The sequence below is a fragment of the Symphalangus syndactylus genome, chromosome 18 (genome assembly GCF_028878055.3).
Source record: "Symphalangus syndactylus isolate Jambi chromosome 18, NHGRI_mSymSyn1-v2.1_pri, whole genome shotgun sequence".
In the NCBI taxonomy this organism is placed as follows: domain Eukaryota; kingdom Metazoa; phylum Chordata; class Mammalia; order Primates; family Hylobatidae; genus Symphalangus; species Symphalangus syndactylus.
In genome coordinates this window covers 108527811-108552879 of record NC_072440.2, presented here as the reverse complement: position 1 = coordinate 108552879, position 25069 = coordinate 108527811, and the positions used below count along the sequence as shown (strand labels likewise).

The 25069-nt window shown below is 47.3% G+C and overlaps 1 protein-coding gene across 8 annotated transcripts in view; it reads left to right on the top strand.

Moving 5' to 3' along the window:
• DCDC2C (doublecortin domain containing 2C) overlaps positions 1–25069 on the top strand; it is a 141717-nt gene that overhangs the window by 11126 nt on the left and 105522 nt on the right. For all 8 annotated transcript variants that reach the window (XM_063624015.1, XM_063624017.1, XM_055253193.2 and 5 more), the window contains exon 3: positions 13970–14046. In XM_063624015.1, coding sequence (XP_063480085.1) covers positions 13970–14046 — 77 coding nt within the window. The remainder of the gene's footprint in view (positions 1–13969; positions 14047–25069) is intronic.

Sequence of the window (25069 nt, the reverse complement as noted above, 5' to 3'; positions counted from 1 at the left end):
CTAACTCAAAGGATGTTTTAAAGTTAATTTCTTAATATACATTTTAACGAAGTATTTTACATGATTTCCTGCCTTACTGAAAAGCCTGGAGAATAAAAGTTAACTTTGTCCAGGTGACTCAAGCTTAGGCTGCAGTACTTTGGGCTGGCTGAACCAATACTCACTTCCACTATATTTCTTAGTGATCTTGCCAATGGCGAGACCACTGTTTGCCATTTGCTGTTGACCTGTCAGGAACACATTTGGAAGCTTCTGCTTCCATTTTTAAAAAAGTACCCTATAATTCATGCTCATTGTAGAAAAATGAGAAAATATATGTAATTTAAAAGAAAAACATATTCATAATCCTATCATTCAGAGATTAACCACTGTTTTTCCATATGCTTTTGACATGTACACATATACCTACATACATGTATATACTCCTAGCTTTATAAATATATTTAAGCAAAATGGGAGCATAATCTACGTTTTTTTCAAAACTCCTTTCTATTTAATGATGTATCATGAAATCTCTACATGTCAAGAAATATATTCCTGTAATACTTTTTAGTGGATTTAGAATGTTGCATTAAGAGATGTGTAACATGTTTTTAAAACCAGCCTTCTTTTGCTTGACATTTAGAGAACCTTTTTATATGTCCTACTAAACTGCTCTCCTGAGAGATTATACCAAGTTAAATCTGTGCCCATTGTGAGACTGGGTGTTTCCCGCCCCTCCCAAACACTGTGTGTTATCCTTAATTTTCCCGACACATTGCCATGCTGGTGCCATAGCTTTGTGGAAATATCATGGGCTCTGTCATTTGGATAAATTAACTTCTCTGATGCTCAGTTAATGGGTATGGCTGTATCTAAGAAATAGGGGTTAAATGTAATTATGCATGTATTCTGTTCATCACAGCATCCTAAACTTTCAATCCATCCATCCATCCATCCATCCATCCATCCAATTTAATCCTAGTGCTTGTGTGTTTGGAAGTGTTTGCTTTCCTGTGGCTGATTATGCCAGAGCAGCAACACAAAACCAAATAATATGTGTATGTCCACTAAGCCCAATGGTTTTTTCACTAAATACTTCTTGAGCACTGGTTATGTACCAGGTACTATTTGAAGCAGTTGTACAAAAAGGACAAACATCCCTGCCCTCAAGGAGCTTGCATTTCAGGTGGTGAGACAGACAACAAGCAAAATCCATACAGTATAGAGTATGTGGGGGATATGAAATGTCATGCTGGGGGCTGTTTGATTTTAGATAGGATGACCAGGTGGTCTTCAGTGAGGAGGTGACTTTTGAGTTCAGACTCAAAGAAGTGAGGGAGCTGCCTATTTAGATGTCTTGGGCAAAAGCATCCTGAGAGAGAGAACCGATGGTGCAAAGGACACTGGCCTGTGTTCAGGGAGTGACATGGACTTTGAGCAAGAGTGTTTGGGTGGCATGTTGATAGCCATGAGTTAGGAGGCTGCTGCAGTGATCCAGGCAAGGGACAGTGGGGATTTAGATCATTGTGGTGGCGTTGGTGATTATGAATTCATGCTGGGAGTCAGTGTGCGCAGAACAAAGGGAGTTCCGAGGACAGGGTCCTGGAGTGCTTAGAGGGCAGGGAGGTGAGAAGGAGCAGAGAGGGCTGGAGAAAGTCCAGGTGAGTGCGGGATGCTGGGTGATGAGAGACAGGGTGGGCCATCTGTGTCTAACGCTGCTGACCAGACAAGGAAGATGAAGATTGAGATGCTGACCAGAAAAGGAAGATGAAGACTGAGATGGGACCATTGGATTTAGTAATATGGAGGTTGTGGGCAGAAAAGAATAGAAGAGAGATGGGAGATACAAACTGCTCTTTAAATGAGTTTTGCTCTAAAGGAAGGAGAGAAATGCAGAGGTAACTGGAGGGGGAAACAGAGCAAAAAGAGTTTTTCTAAAAAGTGACATCATGTACCTGCTGATGGGAGTAGCCATTGCAGAGGGATAATTGATGATGTAGGACAAAATAGGGAGGATTACTTGAGAAATGGCCTTGGGTGGGTGAGGAAGATATTATGAAGAATAATAACTGCTGTCTCTATAGGACCTGCCTATTCTGGACATTTTATGTAAATAGACTCAGACAACGTGTGGCCTTTTGCATGTGGTTTCTCTTAGCATAATATTTTCAAGGTTCATCCACGTTGTAGCGTGTGTCAGGGCTTTGTTCCTTCCTAAGGCTGAATTCCATTCTATTGTGTGGATCCACCATATTTTGTTTACCCATCCACCAGGTGGTGGACATTTGGGCCTTGTTGGTCATAGCCCTGCTGATAGGCGTGAGGTGGTCCTCTTTCTCAGGAAAGAAAATGATTTCTTTCCTTCTCTTCTGAAGCTCTTCTCTTCTCATTTTCTATGACTTCTCATTTTCTATGACTGTTTTTTCTTTTACTTGTGGGACTATTGTCATTGTCTGTCTTTTGAACACTGCTGTTTTGTAGGGTGCTCTCCAATTCATTTTCTCGTCTAGTTCAGGCCACCCCCACTCCATTCTCTCCATTACTTCCATAATCATCCATGTGCCAAAGACCCCCAGGTCTCTCTCAAAGTCAGGACCCACATCTCTAGGCCACGGTCACATGGATGTCCCAAAGACATCTCAAACTCAGCATGTCCAAGTTTGAACTCATTGGCCTCTGACTCTAAACCCAATTGTTGTTTTGTGTTTCTTATTCCAGAAGATGGAACTGTCCACCCAGCTCCTAAAACCAGAAACCTGGGCATTTTTCTCAACCCTGCCCTCTCCCAGCAACACCCCCAGTCCCTCCCTGCCCACCCATCCCACCTCCTGATCGTCTCTCGAGTCAGCTCACCTGCTGTCATCTTGGCTGTTCCTAGCCTTGTTGAGCCTGCCAAGTTTGGTCACCCGGAAGGAGTCCCGTGCCTTCTCTTGGTCTCCTTGCTTCCAACCTTGTCCCTTTCCTGTGGGATCACGTCACTCCCCTTGTTCACATACATTAAGGCACTCCTCTTGGCTCCAGGGAGGTGAAGTCTGCACTACTTACCGTGACGTTTAAGGCCCTTCTTGATCTGGCCCCTGCGTTCTTCTCCAGTCTCGCCTCTCACCGCTCCTCCCTCTGTGTCTGGGATCCAGTCCTTGATGGATTTTCGGTTTCCCAAAGGCCTCTTCATGCGCCTATCCTCAAGCCAGGGTTTTGTGCATGCTGTTTCTCCTGCCCTGTTTAACTCAACTGACTGTTTTCTGCTTGTAATTCAGGTCTCAACCTAACGGCCTCTTCCTCCAGGAGGCCTCCTTTCTCCCCAGTGAGGGTCAGATGTTCCTCTGCTGTGCTTCCATGGCACCCATGCTGGCCTCAGCAGAGCCCCTGGCACCTGGTGCTGTAATTGCTTGTTGACTTGTCTGTGTCCCTCTGTGCTCCCAGACCTCTGAGGCCAGGAGTAGTGTTGGTCTTTTCCACCAGTGCATTCTAACTCAGCATGGTTCCTACCATCAGAGGCGGGTCCTCTATGAATAGGTCTTGAATAAATGAACGAAGCATAAGCTTGAGTACTTATAGGAAGGCTGGTGGCGGGCAGGATCTTAGGGGCAGATATTCTCCTCTCCTTGGTTCTTCTGTGGATTGGCCTAGATGAGGCCTTGCTTCTGAGTGGGGCTGACCAGGCCAACCACAGGCTGGTCACAACCACAGGCTGGTCACAAACCGTCTGGCTGTCTGATTCTATGGGATGGCTTCTCTGGCTCTTAGAGTCAGCAATTTTGGAGGCATGGAGAGAATCAGTTCTCCTTATATTTTTTAGCAGGGAGTGCCTCTGTGGGTGCATGATACATAAATCAGGTGTGTGGCTGTTTCTATCAATGAGATTCATGTGGCCAGACCCCAGGTTGGTCTCAAAGAGTGAACCTCGCCTGTGTTCAGCTCTGGGACATGCTTGGCTGTTGCTCTCTGAGAAAGTCCAGGGCTTTGTGGACTAGGGGGCAGCATAGGAAAGATGGGGGTCAGTTTTCATCGCCATGCAGTTAACACTGGAAATGAGCAGACCCTCACCAAGCATCCACTCTCAGATAAGCTCTGTGCTGGGTGGAGGCTTTTCCTGTGGTGTCCGGAGTTGGTTCCTGCCGGTGGGTTCGTGGTCTCGCTGACTTCAATACTGAAGCCATGGACCTTTGCAGTAAGTGTTACTTAAAGGTGGCACGGACTTGAAGAGTTTTATAATCCTCTTGCTAGCTACAGAGTGCTGACTGGTGCATTTTACAAGCCTCTTGTAAGACAGAAAAGTTCTCCAAGTCCCCACTCGACCCAGGAAGTCCAGCTGGCTTCACCTCTCACTATCTCAGTGCCTTACAAAATCCTGCAGGCTTGGTGCAGCTGTTTTGTTTTTTTTTTTCTTTCTTTTTTTTTTTTTTGGGACGGAGGCTTGCTCTGTCACCCAGGCTGGAGTCCAGTGGTGTGATCTTGGCTCACTGCAAGCTCTGCCTCCCGGGTTCATGCCATTCTCCTGCCTCACCCTCCCGAGTAGCTGGGACTACAGGTGCCTGCCACCACGCCCAGCTAATTTTTTTGTATTTTTAGTAGAGATGGTGTTTCACCATGTTAGCCAGAATGGTCTCAGTCTTCTGACCTTGTGATCTGCCCGCCTCGGCCTCCCAAAGTGCTGGGATTACAGGCGCGAGCCACCGTGCCCGGCCAGCTGTTTTCATTTTCCAGGGGCTCTTTCCCACTGCCTCCCAAGCCTCTGGCTGTCCACATTGGGTGTAATTCTGCTTCCTCATTCTGAGCTGGAGCTGCTGTCTTTCTCTTTCCTGCCTTTTCTAGTATGCTGAAGGGTCACAGTGAAGATTAGAGTTGATGTGGGTTGGAGGTCATGATAGTGGGGATGGGGCAGCCGTGTCAGGCATCCCCCTGCCTCTAGAGCCCATCCCACAGGGGGTTGGACAGGGCTTTGCCTGATGTCTTGGAATGTTGGTGGACACTCCCCGTGTTCTAAAGTGTCAGGTGTAAAAACATGAGAGAGGCTTCAGGTACCAAACCGGCCCCCCACATCACCCTTAAACCTTATATAAGGACTGTAAGTTAGTAAGTTTATTGAATGAAGAAACTATAGAGAGTAGTGAATGCTGTGGCATTTTCTCTCTCCTCCCTGTGGGTGCCTCATGCTCCTTCAAATCAGAGGTGAGGCTCCAGAGGATAGCTCAGAGCGCTGGGATGTTGCAGGAGGGACAAGGTCAGATGCTGCAGGGTAAAGCACCTCTTGAGAGGGTGAGGGTGTGCTTGGGATGACCCAGCCTGTGTGCCAGGGGTTTGGATTTGCAGGTGAGTGTGGAGGTGGCACCTGCTTCCATCATCCTGAAAGCACCTGAAGGATGGTGGGCTCTGTGTTGCCTGTGAAGACGGCATGGGGAGGCAGCAGCTGTGGAAACTGCACTTGTCCCCTCTGGGGAGCTGGTGTGGCAAAGGTGTGTGCCTTTCCTTGGGAGGCAAGTGGATGCCTTAGAAGGTGGCCAGACTTGAGTTGTTTAAAAATCATTGCCAGCCATGGTAAAGGTCTGTGGGGATGTAGCAAAGGGTTGTGGTTTGAAGCAAGAGTCAGCTGCGGAAGGTATCAGAAACATTCTGCATCAGGAACAGTCTAGCATGGAGTCTCTGTGAGGTTTTCAGAGGAACCCACTAAAGCCTGCACCCTCCCTGCCTCCCCAAAGAGCCACATTTGGACACCTGCCAAGGAAGAGGACATAGGAGGTCAGATGACAGTAGCTCCAGTTGTATTAGACACTCCCTTGTTCTGATGCCAAGATGAGGAGGAGGTCGAAGGCAGAGTAAAATACTGTGAAACAATGAAATAACCATGCACCCTTCCCACGTGCAGCTGGGTCAGGCTTGAGCTAAGGGGAGAAACTCTCAATGGAATGTAGGATTAGGATTTAAATTGGACTGGGCAGGACATTCTGTCTGTCTGCTGAGATGATCAGATGATTTCCCATTTTTAGTTTGTTAATATTATGAATTACATGAATTGATTTTCAAACATGGAGCCAACCTTGCATTCCTGGGGCAAACCCCACTTGATTATAGAGTATCCTTTTTATACTTGTTGAATTTTATTTGCTAAAATTTTGTTTAGAAATTTTGTATCTATGTTCCTAGAGGGATGTTGATTTGTAGTTTTTTTCTTCTTGTAATGTCTTTATCTGGTTTTGGTATCATTTCTTCCTTAAATATTTGGTAGAATTTATTAGTGATGCTATCCAGACCTGCACTTGTCTTGGTGGAAAGGTATTTGGAAGAGCTTGTCTAGAATTGGTATTGTTTCTTCCTTAAATGTTTGATAGAATTTACCAGTGGAGCTATCTGGGCCTAGAGTTGTCTTTGTGTGAAGAGTTTGAACTACAATTTCAACTCTTTAGTAAATATAGGGCTCTTCAGGTTATTTCTTCTTGAGTAAACTTTGCTAGTTTTTGTCTTTTAATTTATTCATTTTGTTTAAGTTGTTGAATCTATTGGCATGAAGTTGTTTATAACATTCTCTTATTCTATTAATATCTGTAGACTCTGAAGTGATGTTGCCTCTCTCATTCCTGATATTATTTGTATCTTCTCTCTATTTTTCCTATATGTCCCTCTACAGGCTTATTAATTTTATTGAACTTCTAAAAGAGCCAGCTTTTGGCTTATTGTTTTTCTCTGTTGTTTTCCCCGTTTTCTGTTTCATTGTGTCTGTTCTAGTTTTTATTCTTCCTGTTGTGTAGGGAGGCGTGCGTCTCTTTGGGGAATCTCTTCTCTCCCTCCAACACTCTCTCCCCTTTCTCTTTGGGATGTCCTTTTCCTCCAGATGCCCTTCCTTCCCAGGGCTCAGGCCTTCGTGCATGAGCCCTGCTGCTGTGTTGACAGACATCTAACTTCCTTTCTCTGCATTTTCGTCAGAGGCATTTTGGAGACAGCGTCTCGGCCCAAAGAGCAACCAGTGTTGGAGATTTCATTTTCAGTGTCAGACTCAGAGGGAAGAGACTTTCAGACGGTGGATTGGCTGCTCCTACCGTGTCTCACTTCCTCCCTTCTCACCTCCCTGCTAACTCCTCCATAGACCGTCTTTCTCTTCCTAGGCTGGGCACAGAAGCTGTCATCAGTATCTCTTCCCTATCCATAGGTCAACATCTGTCAGCAGCTTTGCTCTTCTGTTGTAAGTATATGATCCAACCACCGGCAGAAAGGAGCAATTAACTTTGGGAACATTTGTACTGATCAAGTGTAAGTTGCACGCCCCTGCACTCACCATACCTCTTCTATTCTTGGTTTTGTCTGCTCATCACTCTGATAGTCTTCATCTTCCCCCTTTCTTCCTTTTCTGTTATTTTCTTTGTAGTGGCTATCATTAAAGCCTGTGCAGATAATGTAGGTGATTAACATCAAGCCAGAAAGAGTGGTTGGTCTCATTTGTTACTCTTTTCTTTTTACAAAAGGAGTAATCGAAGGGTGTCTTCTGAATGTTGCTCACTCAAGCATACTTGTTGGTTGGTTAATTGCTTTGCATGTGCGCTCTCCACTGTTTGAGAAGGGGGCTTAAGGTTGCTGGGGTGGTGATGATGCTGATGAGGAGAGAAACTTAGGGATGAGGAGCCGTTGGTAATTCAAAATACCACAGAGAAGAGAAAGCATTTTTCAATTTAAAGAAATATATTCTGAAAAAATAAGATTTGAAATATAAAATTTCAAATTGCATTCCATGTAAGAAGAGCAGTGAGGGGGCAAACACCCTTGATCAGGAGCAGAGCTCTTGGCTTTAGCTTCCTGGGTGCTGCTGTGCTGACTTCAGAGAAGTCACTGCTCCCTGAGCCCCAGTCTTCTCATCAGAGGCATGGGGATGCTAGCTTGTATGGTGCAGAGCTCCGCTAGCTCCAGCAACTTCCGTTTAAGGGTCCATTATCATTCAAGTCAGGTATCATCCTAGAGGGACATCAAAGGAACTCAGACATGGACTTTCCCAGCGAGGGCATCCCAGTTAGGGGTGCAGGGCTTGGTGAGCTGGGACACCTGCTTCCTTCCTAACTTTCCAGAGGAGGCAAAATCTCAGCCTTTAAAACAATGACAGAACTTTACAAAGCACATGAAGTCAGCGAAGTCAATCATAAAACCCGATTTTTTTTTAAAGTAAAAGAATTGCAACATTTTCTGAAAGATGGAAAACAAAACCTCATTATCAACATGACCAAGAAGGCAGAGGTACCATTCCCCCTGACCATGTTTCAGCCATACTTGCCTGTTCTCCCGCTTGGGAGCCCATGGTGCCACGTGAAACCAGAGACAGGGTTGCGGAAGGCATTGTTTGCCCAGGTTTGCCACATTTCTCCAGGAAGTGGTGAGGGGCTGGTGGGAGGAGATGTCTGATGTCTGAGCACTCCCTACGTCGCTGTTCCAGAACGGCTAGCCTAGTAAGGCTCCTTGACATTTTGGGGAGATAGTAAAGCTGATTGTTTCTTTGACTCACAGCATCACAGAATGGGACTTGGAAGTGACCTTGGGGTGATCCAGTGCGACCTTTTTTCTGAAAAATGAGGCAAGAAATGTAAAGACCACAGCACTCCCCTTGAACTTTCCATGAACGGTGGCAGTTGTGTGTCTCTTTAGACTCCCAGGCTAAGCACCTGCTGCAGGGTTGTTCAGCAGAGCCTTCTCTGTGAATTCATCCTGCACGATGCTGAATATATGAGAGCTGATCAGAACAATTTGCTTCATATGAGATCCTCCTGTGGTGAAGTCCTTTCCTGATGCTAGATTCTCGCAGGCTTTTAGTTGGATATTTTGCATGGAAGGGGCCATGGGGATGTTCACGGAGCATAGTTGGAGCAGCGTTGGAGAGGTGGAGAGAGCAGGGACTTTGGAGCCCAAGATGAAACAACAAAGCCACAATAATTGCTGTTTGATATGGTTTTGCTATGTCCCCACCCAAATCTCATCTTGTAACTTCCACAGTTCCCATGTGCCATGGGAGGAACTCCCACAATTAAATTGTAACTCTCGCAATTCGCATGTGTTGTGAGAGGAACCCAGTGGGAGGGATTGAATTATGGGGGCAGGTCTTTCTTGTGCTGTTCTCGTGATAGTGAATGAGTCTTACGAGATCTGATGGTTTAAAAAAAAATGGGAGTTGCCCTGCACAAGCTCTCTTTGCCTGTCGCCATCTACCTAAGATGTGACTTGCTCCTCCTTGCCTTCCACCATGATTGTGAGGCCTCCCCAGCCATGTGAAACTATAAGTCCAATTAAACTTCTTTCTTTTGTAAATTGCCCAGTCTCTGGTATGTCTTTATCAGCAGTGTTAAAACAAACTAATACACTGTTATCAACTGAATCCTCATTACAGTCATTTGCTAAGTACTTGACAATGCATTATCTCATTTCGTGTTACTCACTTTGGAGGCAACAACTTTATGAGATGTGCACTACTGCTATTAGTATTGCATGCAGGAGGCAGCTGAGGCTCAGGGAGGTTATACAACTTGATCAAGGCCACACAGCTTGTAAGTGGCAGAGCCAGTACTGGGATCCTGGATGATCCAAAGCACAGGCTCCTGAGTACTAGGCTACATGGGTATGGATTTCAGGACTCATTTTGCTAAAAAGTAAAATAAAATGTTTTTTGATGGCTTATCACGGCCAGGACACTTAATAGCTGTGTGTTCTTGGGAAGATGAAAAAACCTCTCTGGTTCTTTGTTACCTAGATATTTTGCCTGGTTATGTTGAGGGTTAGGTATGAATGCAGGTAAAGAGTCTACTGCAATGCTTGATCCACGGTGGGTATTCAATAACCTGTAGTTGCTCCTTGGGGGAGATACACCTGTGGTCATCTTGAGTCTTCCGTCTTCAATTTAGATTTGGTTGAATTGCCTTGGTTGAAGAGGTCTAAAGCTCATGGCGTCCTTCAGCCTCTCAGTACAGATGAGTGGTGTGAGTCTTTGGCTCCGATAAGTGTGAATGAGGCTGTCATCACCATCAGATACATATGCTTGACATTGTTCGGGAGATTATTTTATGAAGTACAGAGAAAAAAAGTCCAGAATCACATTATTTAATTGCTGGAGTTATTTAATTAGGCAGGTGACAGCAGGGTTAATGAATCATTAACACCTCAAAAGAGCAATTAGCTCATTGTTTCCATAATTTTATGCAATGAAGCAGAAAGCTGGTACTTAGGCTGTCTGTATTTTAATAGAATTTTGCAGAGGATAATTTCTGTTGTTTTGTTTTCAATCTAGGTCTGTAAATTCATGCTCAGTGTTGGTACCCATGGCGTCAGTTTCTTTACCATGAGTATGCAGGTGTATATAATTTTATATCTAGTATGATAATAGGGTAGAATGGATGCAGGTGTGCTTTCCACCTTCTTCCATGGCCTCTCTTTTCCTGGAATCCTTTTCAGAGCATCAGAGCTGTTTTTCCCTAATGATGGTAGCATTCACTCATCCATTATTCATTTGTCTTCATGAAATAGTTATTGAATTCCTGTTAGGGGTCACTCATCGTTCAGGCACTGGAGGTACTTGGTTGAACATGACAACCAGGGTCCCTGCTCTCAGAAGCTTCCATTCCACAAAGGACGATGGAAGCAAATACACAAACAAGAAAGCAGAGGCAGGATGAAGTGCGTGGATGAAAGTAACTGCAGGTGTGTGACTGGGCAGGGAGGGCCTCTCTGAGGAGCTGACGTCGAAGTGACTTCTTAACGTAAGGGGCAAACCAGACAAAGATCTGTGAGTATGTTCCAGGCTCAGGTCCTGTGTGGGAATGGGCTGGTGTTTCAGGAACTGCAAGAATGCAAGCATGGCCAGAGAGCAGGGAGGCTGGGAGGGGTGCAGAGACACGGCAGAGAGGCAGCCAGTGCCAGCTTGCATGGCCCGAGGGTCAGCGTGAGGGTTAGGTAGAGTAAGGCGGGCCTCACCGAGGGACATCACACTGCCTTCTGACTTGTGTTTACAAAGGCTACTTTGCTTGCCATGAGGGAAGGATTGTCACGGGGCAGGGGAGAGACAGTGGAGGCAGCGAGGAGTGAAGGGTCCGTGGTGTGGCTTTGAAGTAGAGCTGATGGATGCACAGATGGCATAAAGGATGAGAAGACTCAAGAACACCTCCCAGATTTTGTAGTTGAACAAATGGGGCTGGTGTGCACCATTTTCTGAGATGGGGAAGCCTGGGTTGATCCACTGGTTATGGATAAAATCAGCAATTCTATTTGAGCCATAACAAGATAGAGGTGCCTGAACAGCCCCCTTCCCCCTTCTCTGTCTCTCTCTGTGTTTCTGTGTGTTTGCGTGTGTGTGTGTGTGGGGGGGACTCTCATTTATTGAACTGAATATTTATTACTGTGTTATAGGTATTGCATGGTGTCTTTTATAAAATGTTATCTCATTGTTATCTCAATATTATTCTCATAAGAACTCTGTAACGCACGTTGATCCCCATTCTAAAAATTAATCAGCTGCTGCTCAGAGAAGTGTAGTTGCTTCTTCAGACCACATGGACAGTCAGACGTAGAGCTGGGATTCGAATTCAGATTTGACCAATTCCAAAGCCTGGGGTCTTCCCGTCTGCCAGGCTGCTTCTGAGATTCACTGTGTTCTCGCTGCCTCTCGGGCAGCTCTCTGTTCTGAGAAAGGCATCGTAGGATCCCAGGGAGGTGCCAGAGTGGCCTCTCTGCAGCGGCTGTGGCTGTCTTGGTTCCTCTCACCCTTCTCCCAAAGCCCCCATGAGACACACTTCCCTGGTCTCCTTCAGGGACAGAAGACTCAGAGTAACTCCTGTCCCCTCTCCTCTTTTAAAACACAGTTCTATTAATGAGGTGTGCAGCTCATTCTCTCTCACTGTGCATCTAGGGTGCATGGCTTGGGTGCTGTTCTTGGCCAAGCCAGTTTCATAGATGACGTTTACTCAACTTGGGGTGATGTAGTCGAGCTCCTGTAACATTAATAGGTTAAGTGGTTCGTCTCGTGGTTTTGTGCGTGAGTTGTGAAACCTGGCTGGGGTCTGGGCGCCGAGGAGCAGGACCCCAGGAGGACCCTCCCTGCTGGGCCAGGCAGGAAGAGTTATTACCACTGTGTCTTACTTGGGGAGCAAAGACCCCCAGTTGTTGGCCTGACATTGGTGTGGGCAAGTGGGTAGGCAGCAGACCCCTGGCAGAGGTGAGGTTCAAGAGCTGAGTCCCAAGGCAGAGCTGGGAAGTGAGGGAGGGACACGTTTGCCCGACCTGAACTTGTTGGCAGTGGACTCAGATGCTGAGCTGCTGGAACCTCTTCTGTGCTAAGTTGGGTCTGGGTTGGGAAGGGAGAGGGGGCTGCAGCTTGGAGGGGAGGGTGTGGATTAGCAGCTTTAGGTGTGGAAGGAGGCCCTGTTGACAGGTTCAGGCCACCCGACCTTCTGGGGGATGAGGTGCAGGTAGGGCCCGCGCCATGGTGTCTGTGCTGGGAGTTTCCTGGGTGGGTGTGAAGTAGGCAGTAGGAAGGACACCAAATGAATTTGGCTTAGTGCCGGGGGGGATGATCGATTCTGATGTCAGCTTAGAGGTGGCTTCCCAGTGCTGGGCCTTGGAAGGGCAGTGAACGTGTGCCCTGGAGGTGGAGAGGCTGTGGGAGCTCGAGCAGAGGCCCTTGCTGTGCAGGAAGCACATGGACTGGCTAGGGGCCAGGGTGGCCGAAGGAGCATAACATGGAGGGCGTAGGGCGCAAAGAGTGATGAGGCTGCCAGGTGAATCCCAGAGGGAGATGAGCAGAGAGGGAGGAAGCTGCCCGGTGGATCCCGGAGAGAGACTGCCAGAGAGTGATGAGGGTGGCCAGGTGGATCCCGGAGGGAGATGAGCAGAGAGTGATGAGGCTGCCAGGTGGATCCTGGAGGGAGACAAGCAGAGAGTGACGAGGCTGTTGGGTGGATCTGGGAGGGAGACTGCACCCAGCGGTGTTGTCAGGAAGACGATGGTGTCCGTGGGAGGTGACGGAGCGGGACCCTGGCGAGGATCCCTTGAGTGGATGTCGCCATCGTCCAAGTGAGAGACGTTGGGGATGGGGGGTGTAAGCCAGGCAGTGGGACTGCAGTGGAGGTGTGTGCAGTGGCAAACGGGGTCCCAATCCAGGGGAAACCAGGGGTGGGAGGTGTGAAGGGACCCCAAGCTTCTTATCCTGGTGGGCTGGGGATATAGAGACAGAACACGGACAGGGGAGCAGCTCTTCAGAGGAAGGCCAGGCCTGAGGTGCTGGGGTGTCCTTGGTGAGCCTCAGCCTTGTGGGTGGGGCCAGGACCCTGTCACTCGGCACAGGGTTGGGGGTTAACATCCCTTCCCAATCAGTGCTCCCCCCATTTGCTTTTCTGCACATTCTTAAACAGTAGGGCCGTGAGGATGACAGGCTTTGCTTACCTGGGACAGGTCTCAGTAGTTCTTTTCCCCCTTTGTGTCTTATCCGCAGTGGACCTGAGACTGAAGCTGTCACCAGGCCGTAGGGGTTGGCCCAGCCTCTCAGCCTGCATTCACAGCAAACAGGCTCCCGCCTCCCAGCCAGGACATTCTGCCTGGAGTCTTGTAATGAAATCAGAACCGACATATCCATAATTGGGGCCCCATAACTTGGCCAGCAAAGCTCCTTGGCATAGTAGGCCATTGACGCGTGCTTCTTGGGGACCATGGGGAGCCTCCCTAGCATGGACGCACAGCCTTTGGTGGCACCTTTGCCTGTCAGCCCGGCCCCCGCACCCTGCACTTCCCTCCATATGCAGTGCAGAGCCCTCAGCCCCAGACCACCTCGCGCTGCACTTGCTGGGATCTTCTCCTCCCCCAGCACCTGGTCTGCCTTTCTCTGTATCCCTCCTGGACCCGCCCCTGGGTGTTCTATTGACAAAGGGATTCCCCCCTTTTCTTATGTTTTGGGGCAGTGCCATGCACACTGTTGAATTTAACGAGTGTTGGCTAATTTGAACTGAATTCTCAGGCTTACCTTTTCCTTTTTCAGATCAAAGCGGTGGTGCATTGTGATATAAATGTGCCTTCCAAGTGGCAAACATATCATCGTATATCTCGACATATAAAGTGAGTACAATATTATGGGTGAAAAAGTCAAACTGTGCCATAGCGCCCCAAAAACAATACTTTCTATCCTGACAAATGCCCCTCAGCCCCCTTTCTGTCCCTCCCCCCGCCCCCCGCCTCGTGCTCTCACTCCCTGACAGGCGATTTCTTTTTCCTAGACCACCTTCTCTCTGATTCAGCTGTTTATGTGCCACCTTTTATTTCTCCACTTGAGCACTGATTGTGGAAAAGAAAAGCAATCCACTCTCCATGCCGTTGTTTGCAGAACAGTTCACCTGGGAATGCGAAGATAAGAGCATCATACACACAGCTTAGTTTTAGGCTCTGAAGTTTTGTGTTGATTTTTTTTTAATGTAGCAGTTGCAGCTGCAGCATGTTGAAGGGAAATTTAAAAGCTGTTTCCCCCACCCCTTGACCTCTTGCTACCAAAAGGCCCTTGTGGGCTACAGCACACCCAAGTCAGGTGTTGCTACAGGAATGGAGTACATTAGCGCCTCACTGGCCGCTGCCCTGGGATGCCGCTGGCAGTGCCAGGCACCGAGGTGCTCAGTGGGAGGCACTGGGAATAGTTGTGAGCACTGTGTGCATCTGTCTGCATTATGTTTTTGGGGTTGGAAAAAGACAGCACACTTGACTTAAACTAAACGTTGGTTTACATCCCGGCTTTTGGTCTTATCAGCTTGGGACCTGCGCCTGCTGCTTCGCTCTGAGGCTGAGGCTGTCTCCCACTGTGGAAAACAGGGCTGAGAATGTCTGCAGCACACGGTGGTGAGGGTTAGCTTCAGGAATGTTTGCAGCCAGTCCCACAGTGCTTGTCACAGCGTAGCAGTTCTCTGAATGGCAGCTCTTCCCCCTGTCCTTCTACTGGGATGTTTTAGTATTTTAGTGATTAAAGCCCTGACATGGACCATCTTTCCATTTTACCACGTTCTGGTCTAAATGGAAGGAATTTTAGCAAGTTTCCAGAGAATGCTGAGCTCTTCATGTGGGGGTCCCAGCCTTGTGTGAGCCAGTCACCTCTACCACGTCCCCTCTCAGTCCTGAGAGGCAAGGGCTTGGAGGCTCATGAGGCTGGAAACTCCCTGATTCACCCGGCAGATCCTCAGGCTGGGAAGGAGGAAGATGAAGGAAATGTGACCGTGAATTCGCCAAACTTGGCCCCTTCTGCTTTTCCTTAAAATGTCAGTGACCATTTCTTTAAAATACCTTACTTTAAGCTTCCGCAAGGGGGCCACCTAAATACACAGATCTTTCCACACCACTTTTCATGTATCTAAGAGCTGTTTTGAAATAATAAGACACAGTATTTCTGAATTTTGTTAGTGATGTCTTTCCTGCAGAACGTACAGCAACCTCAGGAAACGTCGTTGGTTTATGGGTCCTTCTTGACAAAAACACCATCCCTAAAGCCACATTTTGTGTGTGTGACCCAGGCCGTCAATGATCCTCACTCATTTGACAGACATGATTATTTTTTTTCAATGAGAAACCAACGCACTCTTGCAGCATTTGCCCATCCTTTGTCTTGGTGTGTTGGAATTTCCACTAGATGGACCCAAATATCCATCTGAGTGCAGAGTCCTTCCTACCACACACACACACACACACACACACACAAAACCTGATTGTGTTCCTCGGAGTCCTTGTCACTATAAAAACACATAAACAATTGTTATGACGGCTTTCAGAGGCTTAGATGCTCCGGAGAGAAGGGCGGGCTGTGACCCTTCCTGGTCAAGAGGAGAGTTGGCGAGGGAGTGACTGGCTTGTTGAGCTGTGTTCTGCAGCAGCCGGATGCTGGAGAGAGCGCCTGGGGCTCCCCTGATGGGATCACTGGGGGATTGAGCTGGTGGTGAGTGCATGGGTTGGAAGTCACCGATTTGGAGGTTGAGGCTCAGATTGAAGCCCTGGTTCTGGCACTGACTGAGCTGTGTGGCCTGAGGTCACTTCTCTTGCCTGGTGTTCTCTCTCATGTCCCTTGTCACTTAGGAAGGGATTCACTCACTCATTCCACTTACACTGGCGTGGAAAACGCCCTGAGTCAGTGAATGAGCCTTGGGAGAAAAAGGGTTTAAAAGATCTTTTGTCGTTTATTTAGAAGCGAGCTGGCAAAAGTTGTCTGGGCCCTGGAGTGGTTTTACTTGGGGACTCCCTGCCCTTTACGGGGAGCCTGAGACCAGAGGGAGTGGGGGAAGAGAAGAGCCCACCCCAGGCCTCCTCTGTGGGGAGGAGGCACGTTCATGCCAGGCAGAACTGGAGAAGAAGGGGCCATTGGCCCTGGCCCTCGTTGCGAGACTAACGTCAAAGATAGACACAGCTGGACATTAGTGAAAGCGGTGAAAACAGATTTTATTTAGTAACTACTGATAGTTGGGGAAAGAGCTGAGTTCCACTCTGATTTGTGTGGTAGTGATTTGGGCATTTTAAAGGGGGAATGAGAGATGGGAGCAAGTGGGGCCTCATGAGAATCAGAGAAGTGGAAAAGTACAAAGAGTTGGTCAGTGAAGGTGGCCAGGCAGCTGGTCTGCAAGCTGGCAGTTCTGGAAGTTAGGATTCTGTCCTCTGCCAGAGACTGGGAGACAGGCCCTGTCCTGCCTGATGCTTGCAGTTCAAGGGAGGGATCTTAAGTGCGGGAAATGCGTCTGCATTGCAAGAGATGCATATCTGTCAATGCTCTAAGAAAGAGAGGTCGGGGCCTATCTCAGGTGTTGGCTGGGACAAACAGTAAATATTCCTGGCAGCCCTGGGTTTTCTCAGGTGGGTGTTTAGTGGTGGGGCTGGGGTCATCCTATGGCTGTGGCTTGATGCTGCTGGACACATGCTAGAGTTCGGTTGTATCTCAGCACAGGAGTTGGGACAGAGTTGTCACAGGCCAGAGTTCTGCAAAACTCAGTCCCTCTTCTTGTTCATGAGGACGAGCAGATCTATTCCTTGTAGAACAACCACCATCTGTCATAAGGAGGACTTGAGGAGAAGGGTCCAGCCATTGCTTCCAGCTGCTGTGCGTTCAGGAGGAGCTGAGAGCTGAGGAGCACAACCCTCCCACGAGGGTGATATGCATCAGGAGATGAAGGCATGACCGTCGGGATGGATACAAAGAAGCCAGGGGCCAGGCACAGTGGCTCGAGCCTGTAATCATGGCACTTTGGGAGACTGAGGCAGAAGGATCACCGGAGCCCAGGAGTTTGAGACAATCCTGGGCAACATAGTGAGACCCCATCTCTTAAAAAAAATAAAGAAACTGAGTCCCTTAAGGAGCTCCCTAAACCATCTAGTAAGTGGAGGAAATTATTTAAAGGGAGATCCAAGTCAGTGCTTTTCTGGAGGATGTAAGTTGTGTTAGCTCTTATGTCCAACTGCCACTGCTACTACTTGAGACTGTCCCTACAGCAGTTACTACTGTTACTGCTTGAGACTATCATTATGACTGAACAAAGGGACGAATGTAGAAATAATAACAAAAACAAAAGGAACTGTTTTAAGGAAAGGACCAGGGAAAGAAGAGAGCTCGCTGCTTCTAATGAGCAAAGGCAGCCCCCTGAGCTTCCACAGCCCTTCCTATTTATTGGGTAGAATGAGCAGGGAGAAGGAGACAACGATTGATCAGCTGCTTAATTGATCACAGGTTCGTATTATTACTAACAGGCTTCAATTATGCCTAATCATAAGAAACACTTGCGCCTGGGTCGTGACTGCCCTCAGCAGTCCTTCTGGGTGGCGTACGCAGTTTGTCAGTTTGCCAACATTCTGCATTTCTGAGAAACAGTTTGCTGCTTACTCATATAGCCTCCAGTGGTATACTGAGTTGATCACGGCCCTCACTCTCTTGGCCTCCAACAAGCTATGTCTTGGGTGTGAGCCTTTGCTGTGACTGTCTCTTGACAAATTTTCTCTCGAGCGTCGTCTACAAACAGGTGTCACTGAGGACTGACTCGTGCACGAACACCTCCCTGGTTTCCGGTCAGTAGTCTGAGGCTAGTCCGTTTTGTGGAGTCATTTGCAAAGTTCTGACATTTCTGGGGTTAATGATGCAGCAGCTTGTCTTAAGTAGGAGACAGAATGTTCCAGTTCTGGGGGGGGCTAGCTTTGCTGATCCCCTTTGTAACCTTAAAGCGTATCCGTCACCACAGGCGAGGGTGCAGTGGGAGGAACAGACCACCCTACCAGGCTGGCTCCAGGCAGCAGGTCCTTCCAGAACCCACTTAAGACGGCTTCCTGTCCGCGAGTGCTTGGTCCACAAGTCTCAGGACTGGCAGCTGGGGCAGCACTCACATTTCTGAGTCTCCTTTGTGAAGTTTGTCACATTTAGCCATTTGAAGGTTGGCATTGGCCACATGACAGGAGCCTGTCCACTGGCTGGAAGCACTTTTTATGTCTTATGACCACACACACAGTAATGACCCTTGTGAGCATAATTGGGTTGGTCATTGCCTGTACTGGTTGTGACAGAGGCTTGAAGGGCTAACCGGGAGTAGATCCCAAAGGCAGAAATGTAACATTAACCATCATCTTCTCACTGATTGGGCATTTTAATCCTGTTTAACCAGCAATTCCATTTGCCTGATTTCTTTGCCAAATAATTTCCTGTGATGTTGACATCATGGGGTGTTGAAGGAAGATGATGTCTAAAGGGAGTTTGGCCCTTACACTGAGCTCCTGTTTCAGAACAGAATGTGTCTTGCTGCAGGGACATGGAGGACTCCTTGTGTCCCACAGACAGGCTATGTCTATTAGACTGATTCCCGTGAACTGTGGTGTTCTTGAGCTCATGAGGCCGTGTCATAGTCCCAGTCTTGGGGGCCTTGAAATTACAGTTCGGTGCCACTTCAGAAGGGGACTGCTCTGGTTGTGTGTATGGGATGTTTCCTGTCAGGACGATATCTGTGAGTATGATGAAGCCATCATGAAGGGGGCCCCAGTTTCAGGACTGAGTAGGATAGGGGCGGTGAGTGCGAATCCAGGAATTCACCTGTTGGTCTCATCTGCTGCTTGGTGAGCCGAGAGGAGGAGGGAGTGATGGCCGCGCTGGGGAGGCGCAGGCAGATCGAGATGGAGGGAACCAGGGAGGGCCCAGTGGGAGGCTGGATGTGCTTCGGGGGACCGAGGAGTAGTTGATGCAATTGGGAGGAAGATACAGGAATTGTGGGAGAAGATTTAGTCTGTTGGGCAGTATGAAAAGGCAGGAGAATCTGTGGGCTCTTGTTTCATGATCTTGGAGAGAAGCCAACCGTGTCATGGCATCACCCGCTTGTTCCACGGTTGTTGGGACAGTCGTCTGCCTCTGCTGTCATCTGCTGCCCAAGGCTGTCAATAGAACTGTGGTTTGAGATCTCTGGTTGGGGTGCTTTCCAGTCAGAATCATATATATATATATATATATATATATATATATTTAGCCATGAGACACGGACAAAGGTTGAACACTTTGTAATTTGACAGCAATGAACAAAACAGCACAAGGCCTTTCTTGTGTGGGGTTCAAGGTTAGTTTCCCGATGGTGGCATTTCCAAAATACCAGATCTCATACTTTCAAACTGTGTAAAGGCTGATCCAGGAGTTTGAGGGGAAAGGTGGCCTTGATTTGTTGATTGTAGGACTGTGTGTATTTAATTATCTCCTGACAGTGTCTGAGGATGTCAGACTGTGTTAAATTGGAATCTCTTGTTAGCCAGGAGGTGTAGGGCATTCTCATGGTCTTCCTGTAGTGCTTTCAAAGGGGGACCATTTCTGAGGAGGATGGGGTGAGGATCTGGGAGTCGTAAGAAGGATGGGTAACACCCATGCCATAGACAACCCAGTTCTCCAGACAGCTTAGCCAGATTGGACTTTGGACATGTGGGCTCTTCCTAAGGGCTCTTCCTAAGAGGCTGTAATGGCAATGGAGTCTTCGACTAATGTGTTGTATTTATAATTGCTTGTGTAATTTTGCTAGTGAAATGTGATCTTTCTTAGAAATTATAGAGGGGATACCCCAAGTGGGATAGATTACTTCCAGGAAAATGTTGGCAGCTGACATCGTGGAGGCATTTTGGCAGTGGAAAAACCTCTAACCATTTAGAAAACATGCAGATCAGTGTGGGGACATATTGGGCATGTATTGGCACTGGGCCTCTGGTAATTGGATACAGCATATTTGTCAGTGAAGGAAGGGTCCAGGGTAAGCTGTTCCTCTTCCTCAGCCCATGTTTAGAATTTTCCCAGGGGTATGTTTCTGGCAGATCAAGTGAGGGGCAACTGCTTGGTCCAGATAAAAGCTAAAGGGTTCAAGCCATTGTTTGTCCAGTAGTCCTGCATTTGTACCTTTTTGGGATGAGTCAGGTGTAAACCACATACAATGACTCTGGTGACAGACTTGGGTGGGCCATGTGGATCTCTTGTGTTATTTCCTTGGGAGGCATCTTGAAGAAGTTGTTTCCTTCAAGGGAGGTGTCTGTTTGGGTTGCTATAACAAAATACACAAGACGGGGTAATTTATAAACAATAGAATTTTTTTGCCCACAGTTCTGGAGGCTGGGAAGTCCGAGATTGAGGTGCCAGTGGGTTTGGCGTCTGGCGAGGGGTGCTCTCTGCTGCATAGATGTGCCTTCTTGCTGTGTCCTCACATGATGGATGGGGCAGACAAGCTCCCTGAGGCCTCTTTTATAAGGACACTAATCCCATTCATGAACCTAAGCCCCCTTGTGATCAAATCAACTTTTAAAGGCCTCACCTCTTAATGCTTTTACATTGGGGATTTGGTTTCAACATGAACTGGGGGGTGAGGGGACACAGAATTCAGATCGTAGCAGAGGGTGAATCATCCCACCAGGGGTCCAGGACCTTGAAGTGCGAGCCAGGGCTGTGGTCCCAAAGCCTGGAAACCACGTGGGTTCCTCAAGCGGTGGGGGAAGAGGCTTCTAGTTTGGCATATTTATTAGCCCACTTATTTTCCCAAGTCTCTTCTGATTTCTTTATGCCGTATCCCTCAGTTTTAATAAGAGCAGTTTGCTGGGGTAATAACAGTGCCTCCAGAAGTTCTGCTATTTGACTGGGATACCGGCTGCTGTTGTAAACCCCCCGTTTCCGTGGCACACCAACATCACGTACTGCCCCAAAGGCAGGCGGCTGTCAGCGTGGATGTTTCACCTTCATTCCTTCTGTCTTCACGCAAGCCCGAGCGAGTGATTCATTCAGCCACCTGGGCTGATGTAACACGGGGCAGGGCTAGATAGCCAAGAGATTTGTGCTGATTAGTGAAGGCATATCCAGCCCGGAAGGGCCCATCCGCCCTCCGGAGATAGGAGCCGTCGACATGAAGAGCGAGATCTACTTAGGGCAGAGGGGTTTCTGATTAATCGAGGATGAGACAATCATCTGATGTTAGTGACATGAGTGTCATTAACATCCACTAACCACGGGTAAAGGAAGCAAGTGGAGGGGTTAAGGCTTTGATGGTGTCGTATGGTTATGTGAGGGGGAAAGCAGATTTCATAAGAGGGAAGTTTAGCCGTAGAGAAATGCTGTGTTCTCATTAAGCAGTAGGGTCTGTAGGGTCTGAACGGAATGAGGAATGTGTGTGTCTCATAGGCGACCCATTTGCAAGTGAGACAGGCAGCCTGGACAAGACTGGTGGTTGCAGCCCTGGCTCACAGGCAGGAGACGTGCCTCAACTCCTGAGCTCAGGTGAAGCTCTCTCAGTCCAGGTTTTTATGTTTTGGGGAGAAGATTCCAAGACATGATCTTCTCCTTCATGCACAAGGAGGACAAAGGCAGGGAGTAATTGGGAAGTTCAAGGCGGGGGTGAAAGTAGAGAGCCCTTCAGGTTCTCGGAAGTGTCTTTAGATAGGGGATTCCTTACTCCTGGGTCCAGGGATGACTCCCTCATCATGGCCTAAAGAGAGGAGGCAATTGGAGAGAAATTAGTCCTCCACATCTTACCGCATCCCACAAGACCCCCACTTCCCTGCCCTCAATTGTTCTTTTGCTTCCAGGAAAGGGAAATGTTGAAGACTAGAAACTTGGTATGTAGAGATTGTTTTTTTCCGTGACCAAGATATCATAGCCCAGATGCCAGACACACAGAGAGGATAACTGAACTTTGTGTCTAGCCACTTCATGGTCTTTTTTGCTAACGCCCTAAGGAGGCATTCAGTGTGCAGAAGGGAGCTGTTGTAACTTTCAGAACATAGGAGGGGGTCATCCACAAGTTGGATTACAGTTGAGTTTCCTGGGAATTTTACCTCCTTCAGATTTGCACTTAGGGTATGTGAGAAGTAGGTAGGGGCTTCAGTAAATCCTTGGGGCATAATGCTCTAGGAATATGGTTCATTTTCCCAGGTGAAGGTGACAAGCCTGGGGAATTTTCATGGTAGGGAATTCTAAAACAGGCAGTGCACACATTGATGATGACTGTGAAATGCCGTGTGTTAAAAGCGATCCCGGCCAGGATAGTGTTAGCATTAGGCACCAAGGAAAGCCTGGGTTTGACAATTTTTTTTATAGATCTCAGATCTTGGACCAGCTGATATTTTTTTTTTCCATTTGGCTTTTAGTGGCTAGAATGCAAGTGTTGCATGGACTGGAAATATAGGGCAGTACCTTTCAAGTAACTCTGGTTTTAAATGATTTTTTGCAAATCCTGTGGAGGGGCACAGAAGGATCTATTTCTATCTTACCGGGTTCTGCATCCCAAATACATCTAATATCTATGGAGTTTCTTATCCACAAAGAAGGAGGAATCCTGCCTAACAGCTGGTTGAAGTCCTTGGTTAAATGAGTGCCAGGTGGAGGGAAGCAGAGGAACTTAGGGAAGTCAGACACCGTGTTGGGAAACATAGACGAGAGGGAAGGAGTCCCTGGGGACACAGTGGATTCTAATTCTAATTCGATCCAGGAGGATATCCCTGCCTAGCAGATTTACAGAGTGGTAGGACTGAGAAGGAAGTTGTGCTGCTTTAAGAGGTCCCACAGAAATGTTTTGAGGTTGAGAAAGAGGCAAGTTGTGAGGCACAGGATCAAAATCCACCCCTGGTGAAGGTGGGTGACTTGGAGGAACGGTGCAGGAGATGAGGAGGTCATGAGGGTAGGATGCGTTGCCCCAGACCAATGAGAAGCGTGGTGGAGTGCCCTTCAGGTTGCAGGGTGACTTCTCCTGTCGAGTTTAGTGGCAGTTAAGGGCATTGGATGTTTGCTTTCTGCAGGGCAGGCAGTGATTTTGTGACGAGCCTAGGGGTTAGGATTCTTCCCTCCTCTGGAGGGCTGAGCTGTTTCTCCTCATGAACCAGCAAATGTCCAGACCCACAAGAGCCCATGGTTTCTGAGCTTGCTGTGACTCAAATGTTTCAGGTGTTTTCCTGATGATTTTAATTGCAGTGCATTGTGCATTGTGTATTTTCCAAATGGACGGGGTTGTTACGTGCCAAGAATTCTGCAGTTCTCAACAAGAAAATTTAGGATTAGAGTGAACTGTTACTTAAATCACTCCAGTTTTCTATCAAGTTGTCTCAAAATCTTAGTTTAGAAAAACACAATAATAACTGTTATGACACCTTAGTTTTAAGGAATAATGCCTCTTTATTACCCTTTTCAAATCAAAATGCCTGTAACCTCCTTTTGCCTTCATTATAAGCCCGTGCAGCAGATAAGGCAGGCAGTCATATTCCACTTTTGGAAATGGAATATTGAGGCCAAAAGAGAGTAAGACCCTTCATCTTTTCCTTTAATCCCTAATGGCTCCATCCAATCCATGTACCCCCTGCCACCACCCATCCAGAATTGACTGAGTACCCCAAGGTGCCACGCCCTGGGGAGACCGAGAGATTCAGATGCAGGCTTGTCCTTAGAGAGCTCACAGTTCAGTGGGGGAATGAGAGGTCCAGAGATAGAGCTATTTAGTTCTAGAATCAGCCCTGAAGACCATGGCTTCTGACTTCAAATGTGGAGAACTTTTCAGTTCACCTCAGCTTGGAACTTGACCTGGTTCTTGGGAGCAAGCATTAGGCAACCTTCACCCCCAGGATGAAGGGAGGGCGCAGGTGGCCAGCCCAGGATGTCACGATATGCTCATGGCCCGCTTACTACCCAACTGCAGTGGGTCATGGCTGTTTGAAGATAGCATGGCAATGGAAACAAAAACGACCCTGGCTTTCTTCCCACCTACCATCATCAACGTATTTCGGAGAGAAACAGCACGTTTCTGATGACTTCTACCTTGCTTTTCAACAGAGAAGACAGAAAAGTGGGTAGAGGGAGGTGGATGCAGGGGAAGGTCTGGGCAGTTGGTTCTCCCTGTGGCCTCCATGTGGCCTGGGGAAACCCCTTACCCTCTCTGAGGTCCAGATTCTTCCTCTGTCACGGGGGAGCAGGACTCACTTTACCGATTTGCTGGAAAGGTTAGAGACGACTCTATAAAGTGTTCATGGCTAGTGCTGAGGAAATGGCAGCTGTCATTGCCAACCCACCTGACCAAAACCCATTCCTGGACCTATATGCTACTTCCCATTTTAAACAATCTGAAATATTTTCTATTTAAAATGTTTAAAATGTTTTATTTTCCCCCTATTTACTATTAAAAATTAAGTACCAACACAGGAAGAGGTGCATTGACAAAGTAGTTTTATGCCTTTTGAACTCTTCAGAGTTTTTATTTAAATAAACCATCTTATTTAACAGAGTGACTCATGCCAATGGTAAATATATAGTTTTAAGAGATATACATTTAAAGTAAGTCTCCCAAAATTAAAAATTAAAATAAAATTAATTTCAGCCTGTCAATACTGCTAATTTGTTAGAAAAATAAGTCAATAGGGAGTAAAATCTACACTTGAACTGATGAAATTTGGTAAATTTGGTAAGAAATAAATAATTCAGTACACCATTGACAGTTCACATCAATGTGTTTCACGTTAACGGCAGATTGGATAAATGCCTGATTTTTGAATATTCATTTTGAGCAATGAGATTGAAATAAAGTAAAAAAGGAATTAATGTTTGTTTTTACTCCCTTGTCAAAGGGTTTGATTTATATTACAGATAATTGTATGT